We start from the raw sequence: 18,844 nt of genomic DNA on the forward strand, positions 1-18,844 counted from the left end.
AAAACCAACACCGCTTAGTAAGTTATTAAAAGCCTTAAAATGACAAATGTAAATCAAAGTACTGAAGTACTGAAGTACTAAACATCGGATTACTGCAAGTTCTTGTGGATGGTCACATGCACTTGTCTCAGAAAATATCACACCTCTGTACCGGAAAGTAAGTTTAATGTACCTATGTCAAAGGAAAAGTCTGAGAGAAGTTCGTGCGAGGATGATAAATAAATAACAGGGAATTCAACCTTATCGTAATAACTATTATATTGATACAAATCAGTATCCTCTGGTTTATTGTTATACATGTATATTATAATAATATTTGTATATTACAGTTACATGTATAATATATAATTTTCCTCCATTTTTATATCATTATGCTCTACTATATTAATAATAGTGCAGTGCATGTGCATGGTAGACACTCTTCTGTAATACTTCGATTTTTCTAATAGAATTATTAGATTAAAATATTCTCCCGCATGCGTAAACACACTTTTTCTTTACGTGTGCATACATATTAAAGGTTTTTGACTTAAGGTGGTACCCAACACTTTAACTAAAATTAATTTGGCTCGTTTAATTTTCTTAAAATTTTGACAAAGTATTTACTGTAACCCTTTTACAAAAATGTAAAAATTCAAAAAAATTAAACCAACCGTTTTATCAGAAAAGTTATACTGGTTATATAGCAGTTTGACAAACACTTATTTTGATTATTGAGAAGCTTGATATTCCCTTAACAACACAACGTAATTAAAACGTTAAGCTGATTTTACAGAGTTATCTCCCTGTAGTGTTAGGTACCACCTTAATATAGTATATATAATTCAAACGACAAAACATTTTCATATCATTAATTTATGTTCTAGAAAATATATTTTTAGGAGTATCTATTGAAAACTGAATTTATAACAAGCGATAAGGAATGTTATTTTGTTCGATAATGTCCGTGCATTTATCATGTTTATAGATCGGTTACAAAGTTATTAAAATCTAAGCAATAGCAATACACCGGAATGCCCTCATGGTCATCCGATGTAAAAATTCAAACGAGAAAACAAACGGCCTGATTTATCATGTACAAAATAATGAACGAAAAATAAATCAGATACATTGTATATAGCAAGAAATAACAACGACAGGCTAAATATTTGTTCGAAAGTACTTTAAATGATACAAGAAACTTGAATGTTTTTAGGGGGTATGTGAAACAAACTTTTACCATTTCTGGTATCAAAAAGTTAATGCCGTAAAAATACTTTGGAGATTTTATTTGGTAGATTTATAATTCTGTAATATATTCAAATTCAAATGCCATTAGATTTTTTATGCCACATTATATATCCTCATAAATTGTTAGATATGTAAATAGATTCATAGCTTGTGAAGAACAAAATGGTTAGAATGTATTCGACAATTATAACAATTATTCATTTTTTTAATATTTTGACTGCTATGACGATATCATTGCGCTATTCAATTTTGACACATAATCAACATACGTAATATAGTCAATGGCTATGGCATTATCATTTCAATTGTTTTGTTCGTAATAATCAATAATTAAAGATAACTGGTAGATAAAAAGAGTTTTCATCGGCGCCTCCTGCGACCAATTATAGCCGTTGGTGGAGGAAGGGTGGCGGCAGGAGTTTCTTTGTTTGGTTGAGCTGTTGTCGGCGCAGGCGTTTCAATATTAGGTAAATGTGTTGTTGGTGCTGGGGTTTCCACATTAGCCATGGTAGTCGTTGGTGCTGGCGTTTCAGCTTTTGGCATTGTTGTTGGCGCCGGGGTTTCCACATTAGCCATTGTAGTCGTTGGTGCTGGCGTTTCAGCTTTTGGCATTGTTGTAGGCGCTGGAGTTTCAACATTTGCCATGGTAGTTGTTGGTGCTGGCGTTTCAGCTTTTGGCATTGTTGTTGGTGCTGGGGTTTCAACATTAGCCATGGTTGTCGTTGGCACTGTTTTAAAAGACGACATCGTCTTCATTGTTGATGATGACATGGTGATCATAGGCTCCAGTGTTGTAGCCATTTTAATTTTTGCTACAAAAGAAAAAAATAACAATTCGCCTGTTAGATCTAATGTTTTAAACATTCAATTTGATGGTGATAATATTACATGGCAAAAAAAAAGGCTGTTTTAAGTATTTTTAGTAATTTCAATACCTGTTGATATGCGATTCTTAATCACAAAGTACTACTGCAGCACTATGCAGAATACACATACTGTGTGTTATAAAGCACTCGCTTTTATTGTAATCATTTTTATACATAGTGTCTATGTTGTCAATTCTATCTATAATGAAAACATATCTTAATACTTATGTGCTATAAGTATTATTAATATCACATCTAGTGTATGCGGCATAAGTATTACACATCGTACATGTTTACTGTAATAACTGTAACACATAAATAGTGCCATTACTGAAAATCCTAAACATTAAGGTCCAAATTAAACTATTTATTTTTTACCGTTTATTTTTTTTTTTTTTTGCTTCCAAGCTATAACACATAAATATTGGTTAAAACGGGGGAAAAACAAGCAGATCCAACTGAAGCTTAATTTGTTTTAGATCAAACATTTTGATATCCGGATACTTCGTCCTCGGTTAGTATAATCTGAACAGGTCAACATATAACGTATTGATCTTGTCAAAATTTCATAATTGATAAATGTATGTGTATTGCTCTATGTTGAAGGTCATACTGTGCATGCCCCAACTAGACATACAGAGATAGTGCATGGTTAACCATCGACAAGAAACAAATTACTTCGGTGTAATCAACTATTATATGCAAATTTACAACAGTCAACAATAAGCATTTCATTAATTAAAAAATCAGTACTACTACCAAATTTTCATATGCAGATGTCAGTAATTCAAGAACCAAACCTTTGCTTAAGTTTGTTAATACATTTAATTTTCAATATGTATATATCGATGTATAGTCTTTATTTTTTTAAATGAACACACGACTAATTTGAATTAAAAGCTGGCTTCGCTTACAATGAATTTGGAATGTTCTCTTCTGTTTTCAATACCGTTTTGGGGTCCTCATGTTTTGACGTTATGGTATACAACTTCACTCTTTAAAAAGTATATTCATTTGTTCACCAAGTTAATAGAATTGTGAACTTTTCATTTCTATATAGCAACATTCCAGCAGCGCCTGAATACGGAGTATGTATCTCCCAAATGATACGATATTCCCGCGCTTGTATTTCTTATCATGATTTCCTTGATAGAGGATTGCTACAAGAGTTCCAAATGGTGAATTTTAAATCATCAAGAAAAATTAAAAGGAGGGCTAACGCATTTTTTTTTTTTTATCAGAGTGAATATACTATATTTATATCTTACGGAATTCACAGGCATACGAATATGTATAGCCAAAAGCTCCAAATATTGGTTGACATGGATAATCGTGCCAGTGACCGCCATCATCCCGTCTGATCAGTGCGCAATCTTCATTGCCGCCATTTGCAAACAGAAATCCTGAGTTGTGATTATTTCCTTGTCCATCTGCGAATCGGCTATAAGAAATCTTGCTTCCTACATAAATAAAAAAGATGATGTATGTTGATTTAATAAATTGACATACTAAGATAAATGAAGAGTTTAAAACTAAGGATTTTCTTATCCCAGGAATAGATTACTTTAGCCGTATTTGGCACAACTTTTTTGGAATTTTGGACCCCAATGCTCTTCAACTTCGTACTTATTTGGCTTTATAAATATTTTGATATGAGCGTCACTGATGAGTCTTATCATATGTAGACGAAACGCGCGTCTGACGTACTAAATTATAATCCTGGTATCTTGGATAACTATTTGCTTGGTTTTTTTTTGTTTTTTTTCTTTGTTGATATTAGCTGTCTCATTTTGATATACATTATAATAAAGTTAACGGAATATTATCTCCAATTTAAAGATAATTCAGGATATTAGGCACTTTTTATGTTTGAGTTTTTGGCAGTACAAGTTTCAATCGGTACGAATTTGCAGAGGTACGAGTTGACACGGTACGAGTTATCTTGCCATTGACATTCCTGAGTGGTGTGTCACGAATTATATAACACCATTTTGTATCATTTCCCTGTTAATATTTTAGACGCAAGTTTAGTTTATATGTACCTTGTTTTTACAGATAATGTTTACAGTCACGGTGTTGTAATAACTTGATCGGGAATGCGAAATGCATATATGAATATTTGAATGGAGTTTTCAGAATATATAGTAATACACTTACAACAAAATGTCAACAAAATGAAGAAAAGATAAAAATAACCCTAAATAATGAAGCAAAGGGGACAAGGGTGAGTAAGTACAAAGAATAAGAGAATAATGGACAACTTAAATAAGAAAATAAGAAAAATGGCATAAATTTGTTTTTAAAATCCCACTGAAATGAAAGTTCTCCGATCCAGATCCTGATATATATTCAAGAAATACCATGAGAATAAAAAAAAAAAAAAAGATTTTGAATACCAAATTACTATCAAGAATTAGATTAACTCGTTTGTCAGCTAGTCAACGGTTTTATAAGTTTTGGGTATTTTCAAATCTTTTTGGCATGAAGATCATCACTGAGGAAATATCATTTGTCGAAGTGTATAAATTTGTTCAGTAAAATTGTTCCTGTTATACTGTTAAGGATTTCGTACTCTATAATTGATAAATAATAAATTAAAAGAATGGTCAAAATATGGATGTTCAGTGGAGAGTATTATAATTTTAAAATGACTATATTCAAGAAAAAAATATGCTATAAATATAAAAAGATGTGGTATAATTGCCAATGATACAACTCTCTACAAGAGACGTGACACAGAAATTTACAACTATATGTCGCCGTACAGCATTCAACAATGAGTAAAACCTTTACCGCAATTCAGCTATAAAAGGCCTAGAACGAATCTTTATACTGACAAAATATATTATTATGAAGTATTCTTCCTATGAATTGGTCTTATACTGTAACTCAATATTTAGCCCTATATTTCTGTATGTGCTTATACACGTTAAGTTATACTTTTACAGTAAATAGTCAAACGTTATATGTATCTATGATTGAAATTATACATACCATCAATCCAGCGCCAGTCCCCTTCTCTCTGTTGATCAGTGGCACCTATCCATATATTATCAGTATCCCAGTGATCGATACGTAGATAATTCAGTAGAACAGCTTGTTTACTGGCATCCTTAACCATTACCAAATCTCCTCCAAGTCTTCTACAATTAGCTCGGCCATCTGTCCAGGATTTCTTGTCTCGGACAAAAAGTATACAACTGTCGAGATATTCATGGACATATCTAAGAGACCGTATTCTGGACGGACAGTGTGAGAGATCTGGAAATTTGAAATAGATTACATAGTTTATTTCAAATCAAAAGCAATACAGCTTATAGATATATCATAAATATGTACATGATCATAACAGAACATTTTAAATACAATCGGAGGCAAGATTACATAGTATAAATCATTCAGAAGATTGTCATAAAAATGTTTATATCTGTGGCGTATTTCAGATATTTTCCTAAATTAGAAAATTCCGATACATTCTTTGTTGACAATAATTGAACTAATTTAAAAACAGATGCATTTGTATAATAATACCTTTTTATATACATTTTTCTAATATTGTCATATTATGGACATTTTAAAATAAAATGAAACTCATCCTCGATGTCACCCTGTCACATAATATTAAAATTTACAAAATGTACAATATATGAGCTGTATCGGACAGAAATCGAACTTAGTATGCAAATGAATATCAAATTATCAATGCGTTTTTATTTACCCATTTTGATTAATTTTTTTTATAGATAAGACTTCATAATTATGATTTACTCGTTTCTAATTCATTTTTCAAATAAAATATGTTAAAACTGATTCATTATTTAACCTTTCTTGGGTTGAGAAAATATCTATGGAAAGTATAGAACTGTTTGAAAATTTGGTTGTAACAAGAACCCTACAACACAGACCAACAGTCATCTTTCTTTTGTAACACAACACCTGGTTATTTGGAACAGTAGTTTATTAAGCCGGTCTGGACCAGTGTCCATAACGGACGGTCTCCTCATAACAGCGCAAGCAATAGTTTATATATAATATTTATTTGAATATAACTTATTATCAAAATTTCCATTACTTGACAATAATAGTTTTTATTCTAAAGATACACAGATGAATATCTATCAAGCTGACTTGTTTTTACCAATCTTTACAATTTATAGTTGTAGAATATGCGTATGTCCAGTTCTTTAATTAATTGTTATAATACCATGTCAGCATATGGCCTTAATGTCCACATGTACATGTACTTATATTTACATGTAGTTTTAACCTTGAATTAAAACCATTAGTCTTAAAATCATTTGTATAATTTACTTGATAGATATTTCCTTGTGTTATTTTATTCAATGAATTTTATTAAACATATTAAGAATATAGATATGTATATATGAATATATTTATATTTTGAAGCCCATCATATTGTCACACTTTGACTTCGTATTTAAATGTTATTACATCAATAGGGCTCTTCACGGTTAGTTCGGCCATATTGGATAGGGGCAGATTTTCATAATGGAGGTAAAAATAGTGTGAAAAATACGGGAAAACATCATGAAAACAGAGCAGTTGCTTGGAAACACACATAGGGCTTCCCATACTTTCATACTATTTCCACCTCTTTCTAAAAAATCTCCCCCATATATCCAATATGGCCGGACTAACCGTGAAGAGCCCTATAATAAAGTCTCCCGCATGTACATGCAAGTATACGTACACTTGCATACACTGTATGTCTATTTCTATCCGACACAGCTCATATCTTAATCATAACTGGTTGTAATGTACTAAGATCGTATTTTTGAAAGATTAATATAAAAAAGATGTGGTATGATTGCCAATCAAACAACTCACCACAAGAGACCAAAATGACACAGAAATTAACAACTATATGTCACCGTACGGCCTTCAACAATAAGCAAAGCCCATAACGCATAGTCAGCTATAAAAGGCACCGAAATTTAAATGTAAAACAATTCAAACGAGAAATTTTCATCAATAAAAAAATATATTTTCAATCTTTCTTTCTTCTTTTCTGATTTTACGAAAAACGAATGGATCAACATTTTCACAATCAAATAACAAATGTATCCATATTTGGTGTCTTGGGGAATTAGGATAAACAGAAAGACGAGTATTAATTAAACTGCATTTAATATGTGGAAAATAAAAAAAAACACGGACGTAATGCGAAGACATATTTTTTTCCAGCTACATGTAGTAAGCAGCTGAAGATTTTTTTTAAGGATACACTTCCTAAATTGTATGAAAAAACCGATCTTCTCAGGGTTTGTCCATGCATAAAACAAGTTTTAAAATGCTTTTACTCAATAATTTGTATGAAGAACCTTCAATAATCAAATTTGAGATACATGTTTGAGTCACTCTAGTATGTAAAGCAGGTTTTTTTTGCGTTTTTTGTTTCAACTTATTGGCTTGAACAATACAAAAATAATGAGGTTGTTATGTTCTTATCTTATTTATCGGATTTACATGATTTCTCTTTTAAATTGAGTTTTCGCTGATTAGGCTATCTTTTTTCCCTGTTTTTATTTAAGTCATTTAATATTTCTATGTTCCTAAATATATCCAAAAAAATAAATACATACCGGCACTGTAAACTGCTTGCTGTACGAAACCAAACAGAAAAAACACAAAAACTAGAATCATCTTGAATCAAATGAACTTAGAAAGACACCGGTTAGAAAGACTTGGTGTTAGATACCTGTTGGTTCTTTAACCCTTGTATTTGAACTATCTTACACTTTAGAATCTTCCTTGTATTCCTAAGCAAATATTCATATCTCAAAGTTAAAAGGCTTTGTGAACAACATTCTGCTCTTGTGTATCAAACAGAAGATTGTCAAGTATTTCAACCTTTTAAGTTGTTGACACTAAGTGATAATATTGTTTGTTTTATCTTAGTGAGAAAGTTGAACTTCAAGTTGTCAATTTGCGTTACCTATATTTTGTATAACTCTTGTGTCAGTTTTTATTGCTAACTTCATGTGTTTCAATGGTACATTTTTTTTTAACTTAAAAGTACGGTCTGATATGCATGATATACATCTGAACACTGGATACAATTTATGTGTGCTGGTATTTGTTTCATATGCTAAGCGAACATGCTACATATTACGCTATCGCTGACAATTTTAGAATAAAAAGTCTTTTTGAGTGATAAACTTATCAAATATAGTTGAAATATCACAAAATAAATGGTTATCAGGAAAACGTCAACTGAACGCGAATCGTTGGTCCATTAAATGAGGCTATTTTAGACACCCGTGTAGAATGTAAGAATAACTTACAATCTAAAAGAAGTTGAAGTGTCATATGAAAATAAGAATTGTCACCAAGACAGCTCTCCACCAAAGACCAAAATATATAGAAGTTAACAACTATAATAGGTCACAGTACGGCCTTCAACAATGAGACAACCCAATACCGAATAGTCAGCCTTTAAAAAGCACCGACATGACAAATGTAAAACAATTTAAACGAGCTTCGAGAAAATTGAATGCCTGAATTATGTACAAAACAATGAACCAGGTGAGCCAAAATGACTTTGTAAAAGTTTTGTAAGTGGAAGAAATTTTAATTTTTTTTTTTCTCGAGAAAATCAATTATTTGTTGAAGTAACAAGGGCTTTAAAGAATTGTCTTTGGTTTATTAGATTTCAATAACAGTATGAAAATGCAATCTACAAAAAAATGTACGTTAGTCAACAAACTGTCTAAAAAGTATCTAAAAATCGTTCGCTAAAAATAGATTTAGATTAAAATTGAAATTGAAAAGGTTCATTTCTTTAATATCGTAGTAAAGATCAAATTGAACAACATTTTCTTTAGGTTTCAGTAAACTTATAAGAATACAAAAATTAGAGTCTTCGTTTTTTGCCAATGATGTTTGACATTGTTGCGGCTGGAGTTTCCGAATTGGGCAGAGTTGTTGGTGCTGGTGTTTCAATATTTGCCATCGTTGTTGGCGCTGGCGTCTCTACGTTAGGCATAGCTGTTGTTGGCGCTGGCGTCTCTATGTTAGGATTAGCTGTTGACGGTGCCATCGTTTCAATAGTACTCGTTATCGGCGCCATTGAACTCGTGTGATTTGAAATATCAGTTGAACCTGTTTGGTTTGTCGGACCAATTGTTGTACCATATCCACTTCTAGCTAAAAGTTATAATCAAACAAGAACTTTTATGACAAATCTCACATACATATCTTAAAATTACTTCATTTCAATAATGTTCTCAACAGAAATATATATATTTTCTATGAAAATAATACTGTTTTTAAATGAGTGAAGAAGACAGTGTTGTCGTTATTTTTGTCACATATATAGTGCCACAATTCAATTATATTAGCGAACGACCTTCAACAATGAGAAAAATCAATACCGAATAGCAAGCTACTTACTGAATTCACAGGCATAAGTGTAATGGTATCCTAAACTCCCTAAACCTAAAGCACACGGATAATCATGCCATAGGCCACCATCACTTCGTCTGATCAGAGCGCAATCTTCGTTTGAACCATCAGAAAATATAAATCTTCTTGTGTTGTGGTTATTACCTTGTCCGTTCGCAAAATTTCCGTATGTTACTTGACTTCCTGAAAGTAAACGAATTCAGTTAAACAATACAAACTAAAGTGTATCCCGTCAAACAAATTGACTTTCTTATTTTGGAAAAGATAATTATAAATATAAATGTGATTTTCAAAGATTTACAAAGGAAAATATGTTTGTACCAAAAAAGTTTTCTTATTTGACCATGTTGACATTCAATAAACAGTTAATGAGAAATGTGTGCATGGGCATCTTCTACTCAATATCTCCTAACGATTTCAAATAAAAAAGTTTTCATAAGAGTTCCGAAGATATTTGAAAATTGGCAAACCGGAATCTAAGATTGGCTCAGGGGGACGTGTTTTTCATCAAATCGATTATGGTTATACAATTTTGTAAAATATTTTCCATACGTCAATTTTTCCAATTGTGGTTAAAGTGACGAAGTATTACAAATGCATGTAGGCTTACAACAACAACAAAAAACCAAATCAACAACAAAAATAAGATTTTCATAGGGTTCTAATAAAATTACTATTTGTAACTTTGCGCCACAAATAGTGCTACCATACGGTATATCATATAGTTATTTTCGTTTATTGTTATGTACATAAGTAAGGCCATTCGTTTTCTTGCTTGGATGTTTTTACAAGTGTCATTCTTGGGATTTTTCGAGCTTGCTATGTGTTAAAGGGTTAGCTCATTGTTGATAAAGGCCGTACAGTGACCTTTGATTAATAACCTTCTGCGTTTGTGGTATCTGGTAAAAGACTGAGTTGTCTCATTGTCATTTATACCACGCCTTTTTATATATTGACTCAGCAGACCTGAACGGAGCACCCAAGAAAGACAAAAGACCAAAGTCGCAGACCTCAGACAATCATAAAAATCAAACAAATCAGGTTTTCTTTACTGACACACCTTAGGAATCAATTGTCAGTGCTTTAAAATTATCATGTGGTATCTGTGACGTCACAAATCACACAATTTGAAATGGTTTCCTGCTTTTACTGCTACTCGAAGTGAATAGTGACTTACTTTTGATGGGCGCAGAAAGCTGCTTTTTGAATTTGTTCAAAAACTTAATATTTTTCATTAAATCATCCGTCGTAGATGTGTATCAGCTTAAAACATTAAACATATATATATATGTCATATACATGTATTTATACATTAAAGTTACCATGGATTACAACCAATGTATACATACTTAAGTGGCCATCAAGTTTCCTTAAAACACTCAATTGTAATTTTTTTTGGAAATTCTAAAACAAATTAGAAAATAATCTAAAAGTTAGTTGTTCTCTTTTAAGGTACAAAAAATGAGTCTGGTGAAGAGTTAAAACACAAACAAATAAATAAAAGACTTAAAACTAATACCGTCTATCCAGCGCCAGTCGCCTTCTTTAGTCTTGTCTGTAGCACCGATCCATATATTTTGTGTATTCCAATGTTCGAATATCAGAGAATCCAAAATGAACTTTTGTTTTGCGCTATCTTTTATCATTACTAAATCTCCTCCAAAGCTCCTGCAGCTTTTACGAGCATCGTCCCATGACACTTTATGTTCGACAAACAGTAAGCATGCATCTGTATAGACACGTACGTGTTGCAGTTGCTGAATTCTTGATGGACATGATGATAAATCTTCAACAAAAAAAATACGTATATTATATATCTGTATTACTGTACAAGAACTGTTTAAAACCAAACGTTACAGCATTCATTTAACTCGGTTTTTGCATGATTTTTTATGTTGTGATTTGCATTCTATTGTTTGTTGTTTGTCGCTTTTCTTTTTTTGCCCTGTTATTTTGTCATTAAGTTTGAATCTTACTTCGAATATTTACAAATGTTGAATGCTTCCCGTCTAAAAACATATAGGTTTCTTACAACATGATTTCATGTCATAGAATAATTTCTAAAATGAGCACAAATTCGGTTATTCCTTTTTGAAATGTGCTGTATTTTAGGACACAGATAGGGTTTTTTTCGCCAAGTTTTGTCATTCTTAATAATCTTGATGACATCGTTCGAATTTCCATACAATACAAAATACTATTGGTACCAATAAAGTTTGAATAATCAAAACATATCGCTAACTTTTTCTTTAAACATATCAAAAATGATGTTTCCGCGCAAATATGGATAATGCACGCAAATCTAATGCATTGACCAAAATAGCGTGCCATATTCTATTTGAAAAGTAGATTAAGATTCACTTAAATTATTGTCTTAATACCGCAGTCCCACTAGGCCACGATCGCACTACGATCTGTGAAAAATGCAAATTTTGATGATCGTAGTTACAATACAAAGTTTTTTTATTGTCAATTATGACGCCCAATAATTTGAGCAGTACAATTAAGTTCAGTTTCATGCAAGTGATTACATATTGATTACATTGATATCTTCAAGATCGTGATGAGCGTGGCCAACTTTGAACATGTTCAAAACAATCGTGGTGCGGTCGTGGCGAAATCAGGTCGTAGTAGAAGCGTAGTGAGAGCGTACTAAGGTCGTAGTAAGATCGCAAAAGTCGCTGTGCCATCGTAGCGAGAGCGTAGCGAAAGCGTGATTCTATTCGGAGAGACCGCGCTACGATCTCACAGCGACGTTATTACGACCTCACTACGACCATCACGTTCTCACCCAACTACGCTTCCACTACGACTATACCACGTCTACACCACGATATGCAAGACCATAGTACGATTCTATATCGCCCTTGACGTCCTCATCACGCTCTTCTCGCGACCTGACTACGTTCATACTACAACCATCATTCTCATTTCACATAAAATATATCAAATCTCTCCAGGTTTTGTTTGTCTGTATGTTATTAGGACTTCTTATCCGTTTTCTCTGACGGCTCATCCATGCTTCTCGTTTTTATATTGATCAGACCGTTGGTTTTCCCGTTTTACACTAGTAATTTTGGGGGCCCTTTATAGCTTGCTGTTCGGTGTGAGCCAAGGTTCCGTGTTGAAGGCCGTTCCTTGACCTGTAATGGTTTACTTTTATAAATTGTTACTTGGATGGAGAGTTGTCTCATTGGCACTCATACCACACATTCCTATATCTATTGACACATCTGTGTCCTCTCTGCTATCGTTCACTAAAATATCGTTATTTGAGCTTTATGGACCAGCAATAGGTTGTAACTTAGGTTGGATTGGTCGGTCCGACATTTCTTGATCATGATTCGTTACTATCAGAGCTCCCTCTGCCTCTATATCAACCCACCACACCACGCCCACGTGTTCTAGTATCTTTTGGTGGCATGCCTGTTTTGTTTCCGCGAAATCTACGTATTAATCAGAAATAGAAGGAATGGAATTGTATTAATATGGAACACGATATTGACGTTATTGCTGAAAACGTAGTAAGATCGCGGTACGACCGTAGTATAATCGTGGTAAGAACGTGCTATAATCGCAGTAGAAGCGTGGTAAGATCGTGTTGCAATCGGATAACTCGTGGTATGGTCGTGGTGAGAACGTGATGAGCGAAGAAAGATCTTAATAAGCGTAGTGAGGTCGCAGAATAAGCGCGGTGAGAATGTGGTGTAATCGTAGCGGGATCGTTGTAGAATCATAATGAGGACGTAGTAGCATCGTGAAAGCAACGGAAATTTAAATTGTCATGCCGCTCATACCGCGACCTCACCACGATCTGAATTTATTTTAGATCGCGATGAGCGTGGTGCGATCGTGGTCTAGTAGGACTCGGGCTTAACACAAATTGGTGAGCGTTTTGATAGACATATCAATATGGTCCGTGATGATAGAAATTATTACTAGTCCCTAAACACACACACACATAAACAACATATTCACTATTCCCTAGACGCACACACATGAACAACGTTTTCACTAGTCCTTGAACACACACACATAAACAATGTATTCTCTAGTCTCTCAACAAACACATGAACACCGTTTTCACTTGTCCCTAGACACACCCACACATTAACAACGTTTTCACTAGTCCCTCCTCAACACACACACATGAACAACGTATTCACTAGTCCCTAGACACACACACATGAACAACGTATTCACTAGTCCCTCAACACACATACAGGAACAACGTATTCACAAGTCCCTCAACACACACATGAACAACGTATTCACTAGTCCCTCAACACACACACACATGAACAACGTTTTCACTAGTCCATAGACACACACACATGAACACCGTTTTCACTAGTCCCTCTGCACACACACATGAACAACGTATTCACTAGTCCATATATAGACACACACACATGAACAACGTTTTCACTAGTCCCTCAACACACATGCAGCTGAGGAACAACGTTTTCACAAGTCCCTCAACACACACATGAACAATGTATTCACTTGTCCATAGACACACACACATGAACAACGTTTTCACAAGATCCTCAACACACACACATGAACAACGTTTTCACAAGATCCTCAACACACACAACATGAACAACGTTTTCACTAGTCCCTAGACACACACACACACACACATTAACAACGTTTTCACTAGTCCCTCTACACACACACATTAACAACGTATTCACTAGTCCATAGACACACACACACACATAAACAACGTTTTCACAAGTTCCTCAACACACACACACACATGAACAAGTATTCATTATACAATGTAACTGACAAAATTTTAGACAGTATATCAATTAGTGTTACCTGCTTGGCAGTAGACTTGATGAACAATGGCAATTATAACAGGTACAATTCTAAACGACGTCATCCTAGTACAAACGAATTCAATACAATGTATTATATAATGCATTATCAAAATCTAATGTCGTTAAGATCGTGCATGACACATCTTTACACTTGTATACGCAAGATTACTATCGTTTAGATAAAAAGTACTATACATTTCGTACTTCCCGATACTACATGATGACCCCACAAATCCAGCTTTTGAATACGAACAGAAACAGATTTGATAGATAATGATGATTAGGTCTTTACAGAAATATTTTTGAAAAAAATTTTTTTTAGTAAGTTTCTATAAAATATCATCATGAAGATGTTCATTGAATATAAATTCCAACACTGCATCGAGTGTGATACGATATTTATCCACTCGAGACAGTAAAGTTTTCAAATTTAAAACGTTTTAAATATTTAAAATTTAACTATCGAGAGTGGATAAATACGCGTACTACACGAGATTTGGTGGTGAAATTTGTTTCTCTCATGATTTTCAAACAATACGCAGTCAAGTTATTCTTTTCGAATGATCTCGAAAAGATGTGTTCTTTCTATGTGACGTCATTAGGCATGGTCGCCTATTTTCATGCCGTCGCAATAGGAAATTCAGAGAAAAGCAAGAAAATTGGACGTCTTAATCGGATTTTAACCAATGAAGTACTGAGATCAAAAGAACCACACTTTGATTAAATGTTTTTATACAATGGGTGCAGCAAGGGATGGACGAAAAAATTGAGAAATCAAAATATATTCTCTTTCGTATACTAAATCATTAGGCAACAGTACAGGTAAAGGTTTGCATACCCCAAACACACATTGTTTTGGCTGTTTAGGGTAAGGCTTTATGGTGTGGCGTGATGCAACGAGATAAGATACCTTCCTGTTTCTGTAATGATGCCGCACAACAGTACTGCTCCTCTCCTGTAAAAATTGTTTCCTCAATTATAACAATGTATTGAGTTAAGTCATTCCAATTGATATTTTATAGTCTGTGTCTTTCTATGTTGTGATGTTATACTACTGTTTCAGAATAGGGAGAAGGTTTGGTACCATTAAATCCCATCCCGCTGCAATTGTTTGCACCTGTCCTACATGTAAGTCAAGAATCTGATGATCAGTGGTTGTAGTTTGTTTATGTGGTTCATAAGTGTTTCTCGTTTTTCATATAGATTAGACCGTTGTTTTTCCCGTTTGAATGGTTTTACACTAGTAATTTTTGCGGCCCTATATAGCTTACTGTTTGGTGTGATCCTAGGCTCCGTATTGAATATCGTACCTTGCCCTATCATGGTTTACTTTTATAAATTGTGACTTGGATGGAAGTTTGTCTAATTGGCACTCATACCACATCTTCCTTTACAAATGTATCTATTGCCGTATGGGAATGATTGTCCATGTGCCTTAATTAATTCCAATTTCAATGTTCTATATTTAGCCATGGATGCCTCCTTTGCTGACTGACAAAACACCTAAATATAAAAAAGCAGATGTAGTATGATTGCCAATGAGACAACTCTTCACAAGAGACCAACGAGACACAGAAATTAACAACTATAGGTCATCGTCCGGCTTTCAACAATGAACAAAGCCCATACCGCATAGTCAGCTATAAAATGCCCCGAAATGATAAATGTAAAACAATTCAAACGGGTAAACTAACGGCCTCATTAATGAACGAAAAAAAATATATGTTAGACATCAACAAACGACAACCACTGAACTACAGGCTCCTGACTCCTGTTAGGCACATACACACAGAATGTTGGGGTTAAACATGTTAGCGGGATCCCAACCCTCCACTTACCTGGGACAGTGGGGGGGGGGGGGGGGGGGGAATAATGAACTCCGAGGAAAATAAAAAACGGATAAAATCTGTTGAAAAAGGCTCAATTCATCATAGGGATACACATGGAAATTTTACATACATGTATCACAAAAAACACAGAGTGGACGTGGCCGGGTACTTGTGTATCCCTTTAGGTGTAATACCACCAAATCATGGTACGTCACACTACGAAAGTAGGTCGAAAAAAATATTCCCTTGAATTTGACAGTTGTAGGTAATTAATCCTACCGTTTATTGCAGTAAAAACATTTATGTGTCATAAACATAAGAAACAGGACTCTACCATGAATATTCAGTTGACAGAACAAACCATACTAAGTTTGTTTTTTTTGGGGGGGGGGGGAGGGTTCTCCTTATTTCTTATATTCTGCTATGATAGAACATTTTTCCTAGGAAATACTTACATAAATATATAATTATGAGTAGATGAAATTATTTTTAATGCTGTAACGACAAATTATTCACTAAAGCCTTTAATATCCCTCTCTGGAACGCGGCGTAAATTTATTTTTTACTTAAGGACTTATTGAAACCTCCTTTGAGACACTACACTTTTATATGGATTGTTCATTCTGCTAAAATGCTTCAATTACTCATTTTTTTATAACATTTCTACCACAAATGAGTGAAACCAGTTACCCCAATATTTTTATTTATTGGCCTGAAAAGTTGAAATTTTGAGGAAATGAGAGGTATAAAGTGACCAAAAGAGACCTTATAAAGAAGACAAAGAGGTGCATTAGAGGTATTTATCTTCCTAAAATCATCTTGTATATCATATTCAACTGTTTGTAGACAGATAAGATATATATTTGATCATTAATTTTATTGGTCCACACTCTATTCTATCTTGATGTGGCTTGGTTTGAATTCGTAGAAGAAATTTTGCTCGAATCGCTGTAGATGTCGTCTTTCATTATACTAGATTTTTCTCTAACTATTGAACTGATTATGACAAAACTTGACAGAAATAACCAGTATTGCAACGGAAAAAAGTCCCATTCAGTTTATTGAACAATAATGTCTTCTTTACAACAAAACACCACTAAGTCTTTGGTAAAAAAGAAATTATAATAATAATTCTTATTTTTGGAAACCAATTATTTGCTGAAATATGATTGTCTAAACTTTATTAGTTTTCAATAGCTGTGTAAAAATACAATGTAAGCAGCATACATATTAAATATTTTTGACAATGTTTTGTTTCGGGAAGATTCAGTTTGATTTCCCATTTATCCTTAGGACTAGTTATATTAGTTTATTAACGCCACTTTTAAGCGCCACTTTTGAGCTATTTCGTGGCGGGAAGTTTTTATTGGTGGAGGAAGCAGGAGTGCCCGTAGAAAACCACCAACCTTCAATAGAAAAACTAACAATCATAGTCAATTAAGATTAAGGTTGAGTGCACCTGCGGGGTTCGAACTCACAACCTCAGTGTTGACTGGCTAGAGATAACAGTAGTATAACTACTTAGACTACTTGGCCATCGAGGCCGTCCTAGTTATATCAATGTGATGGTGGTCTTTTAATTGCAGAAAAGCAAATCATTTAAAAAAAAAAAGAGAGTTTTACCCTTGATGTATATATACAATGTATGTCGTGTACAAGTTGCAATATTGTACATATTATAATTTGTACAACACAAACATACAAGTTATAACATGTACAAAAGTACTTTGTACATGTTATAATCTGTACAAAATACTGCTTAAAAATGGTTTTAACCTGTACAAAATTTGAAAATGAATTTAAATAAAGCAAAATATACGTGCATAAATAAAATTTATTACAAAACAAAGAACTGGCTATGTGGATGACGTGGTCTACCATGAACAATTTTAAGATCAGGCTATAATGACTTAGTAAGCTCAGTAATTATGTTAGAATGAACGACCATTATCACTCTGTAGTATCATTGGAGCACCTAATATGAGATAAATTCCAAGAAGATTGAATGCTACCTGTGCCGCAAAATACTGAACTTGGAAAGTGATCTTCGCAATGTAATGTAACATCCACTTATAGCCACTGTCTGGGACTTCACGGCTTATGTTGGCATAGTGCGTTTTTTGTATGTTTTATGCAGTCCATCATTGCCGTAAGTCCTGGTGTCTATGATGAGTTTATCTACAGCAGACTGATTTTGCTTAACAAAAGCATGCATTTCCTCAATGGCCACTAAGTCGAAAATTGGTTTCACTGAAATTTTAAGAACAGCCTTAAAATTATAAATTATACACCCCCTCTTTTTATACATGCAAAACTGAAAGGAAGGCCGCCTAAGCATACTCTATAAAAGCCAGAGAGAGTTTGGACCAAAATTAATTATAGTAATTTTATTTGATCTTGTTTTTCAACATTTTTGGCCTTAATATAAAAAAGAAGATGTGGTATGATAGCCAATGAGACAACTGTCCACAAGAGACCAAAATGACACAGAAATTAACAACAGTACTATATGTCACCGTACGGCCTTCAACAATGAGCAAAGCACATACCGCAGAGTAAATCAATTTTTAAATTTTGTACAGGTTAAACCCATTTTTTAGCCCTTTTACTTTTGTACATTTTATAACTTGTATTTTTGTGTTGTACAAATTATAACATGTAC

General features: G+C 33.6%; 2 protein-coding genes across 2 annotated transcripts; both read right to left on the bottom strand.

Moving 5' to 3' along the window:
* Nucleotides 1-1,251: 1,251 nt before the first annotated feature.
* Nucleotides 1,252-8,626, bottom strand: LOC139502015 (uncharacterized). Its single transcript, XM_071291333.1, has 4 exons — nucleotides 7,700-8,626; nucleotides 5,091-5,357; nucleotides 3,365-3,556; nucleotides 1,252-2,042 (listed from the first exon to the last, which is right to left on the bottom strand). The coding sequence occupies exons 1-4, from the start codon at nucleotides 7,758-7,760 to the stop codon at nucleotides 1,591-1,593; spliced, it is 972 nt and encodes a 323-aa protein (XP_071147434.1). The 5' UTR covers nucleotides 7,761-8,626; the 3' UTR covers nucleotides 1,252-1,590.
* A 254-nt stretch (nucleotides 8,627-8,880) lies between these two features.
* Nucleotides 8,881-14,492, bottom strand: LOC139502016 (uncharacterized). The gene is made up of 4 exons (XM_071291334.1): nucleotides 14,352-14,492; nucleotides 11,041-11,307; nucleotides 9,510-9,704; nucleotides 8,881-9,263 (listed from the first exon to the last, which is right to left on the bottom strand). Exons 1-4 carry the CDS (start codon nucleotides 14,455-14,457, stop codon nucleotides 8,971-8,973), a joined length of 861 nt encoding a protein of 286 aa, XP_071147435.1. The 5' UTR covers nucleotides 14,458-14,492; the 3' UTR covers nucleotides 8,881-8,970.
* Nucleotides 14,493-18,844: the final 4,352 nt, after the last annotated feature.

This window comes from Mytilus edulis, chromosome 13 (genome assembly GCF_963676685.1).
Source record: "Mytilus edulis chromosome 13, xbMytEdul2.2, whole genome shotgun sequence".
NCBI lineage: Eukaryota > Metazoa > Mollusca > Bivalvia > Mytilida > Mytilidae > Mytilus > Mytilus edulis.

What these genes read in the sequence shown, in the direction of transcription:
- LOC139502016 (XM_071291334.1), bottom strand. Translation starts at nt 14,457, where the DNA reads ATGCATTATATAATACATTGTATTGAATTCGTTTGTACTAGGATGACG. An exon ending in CGACTGGCGCTGGATAGACG is followed by an intron (nt 9,705 to 11,040) that starts GTATTAGTTTTA and finishes GTTTACTTTCAG; the next exon opens with GAAGTCAAGTAACATACGGA. An exon ending in CACTTATGCCTGTGAATTCA is followed by an intron (nt 9,264 to 9,509) that starts GTAAGTAGCTTG and finishes TATAACTTTTAG; the next exon opens with CTAGAAGTGGATATGGTACA.
- LOC139502015 (XM_071291333.1), bottom strand. Translation starts at nt 7,760, where the DNA reads ATGATTCTAGTTTTTGTGTTTTTTCTGTTTGGTTTCGTACAGCAAGCA. An exon ending in GCAAGCAGTTTACAGTGCCG is followed by an intron (nt 5,358 to 7,699) that starts GTATGTATTTAT and finishes TCAAATTTCCAG; the next exon opens with ATCTCTCACACTGTCCGTCC. An exon ending in TTCGTATGCCTGTGAATTCC is followed by an intron (nt 2,043 to 3,364) that starts GTAAGATATAAA and finishes TTTCTTTTGTAG; the next exon opens with CAAAAATTAAAATGGCTACA.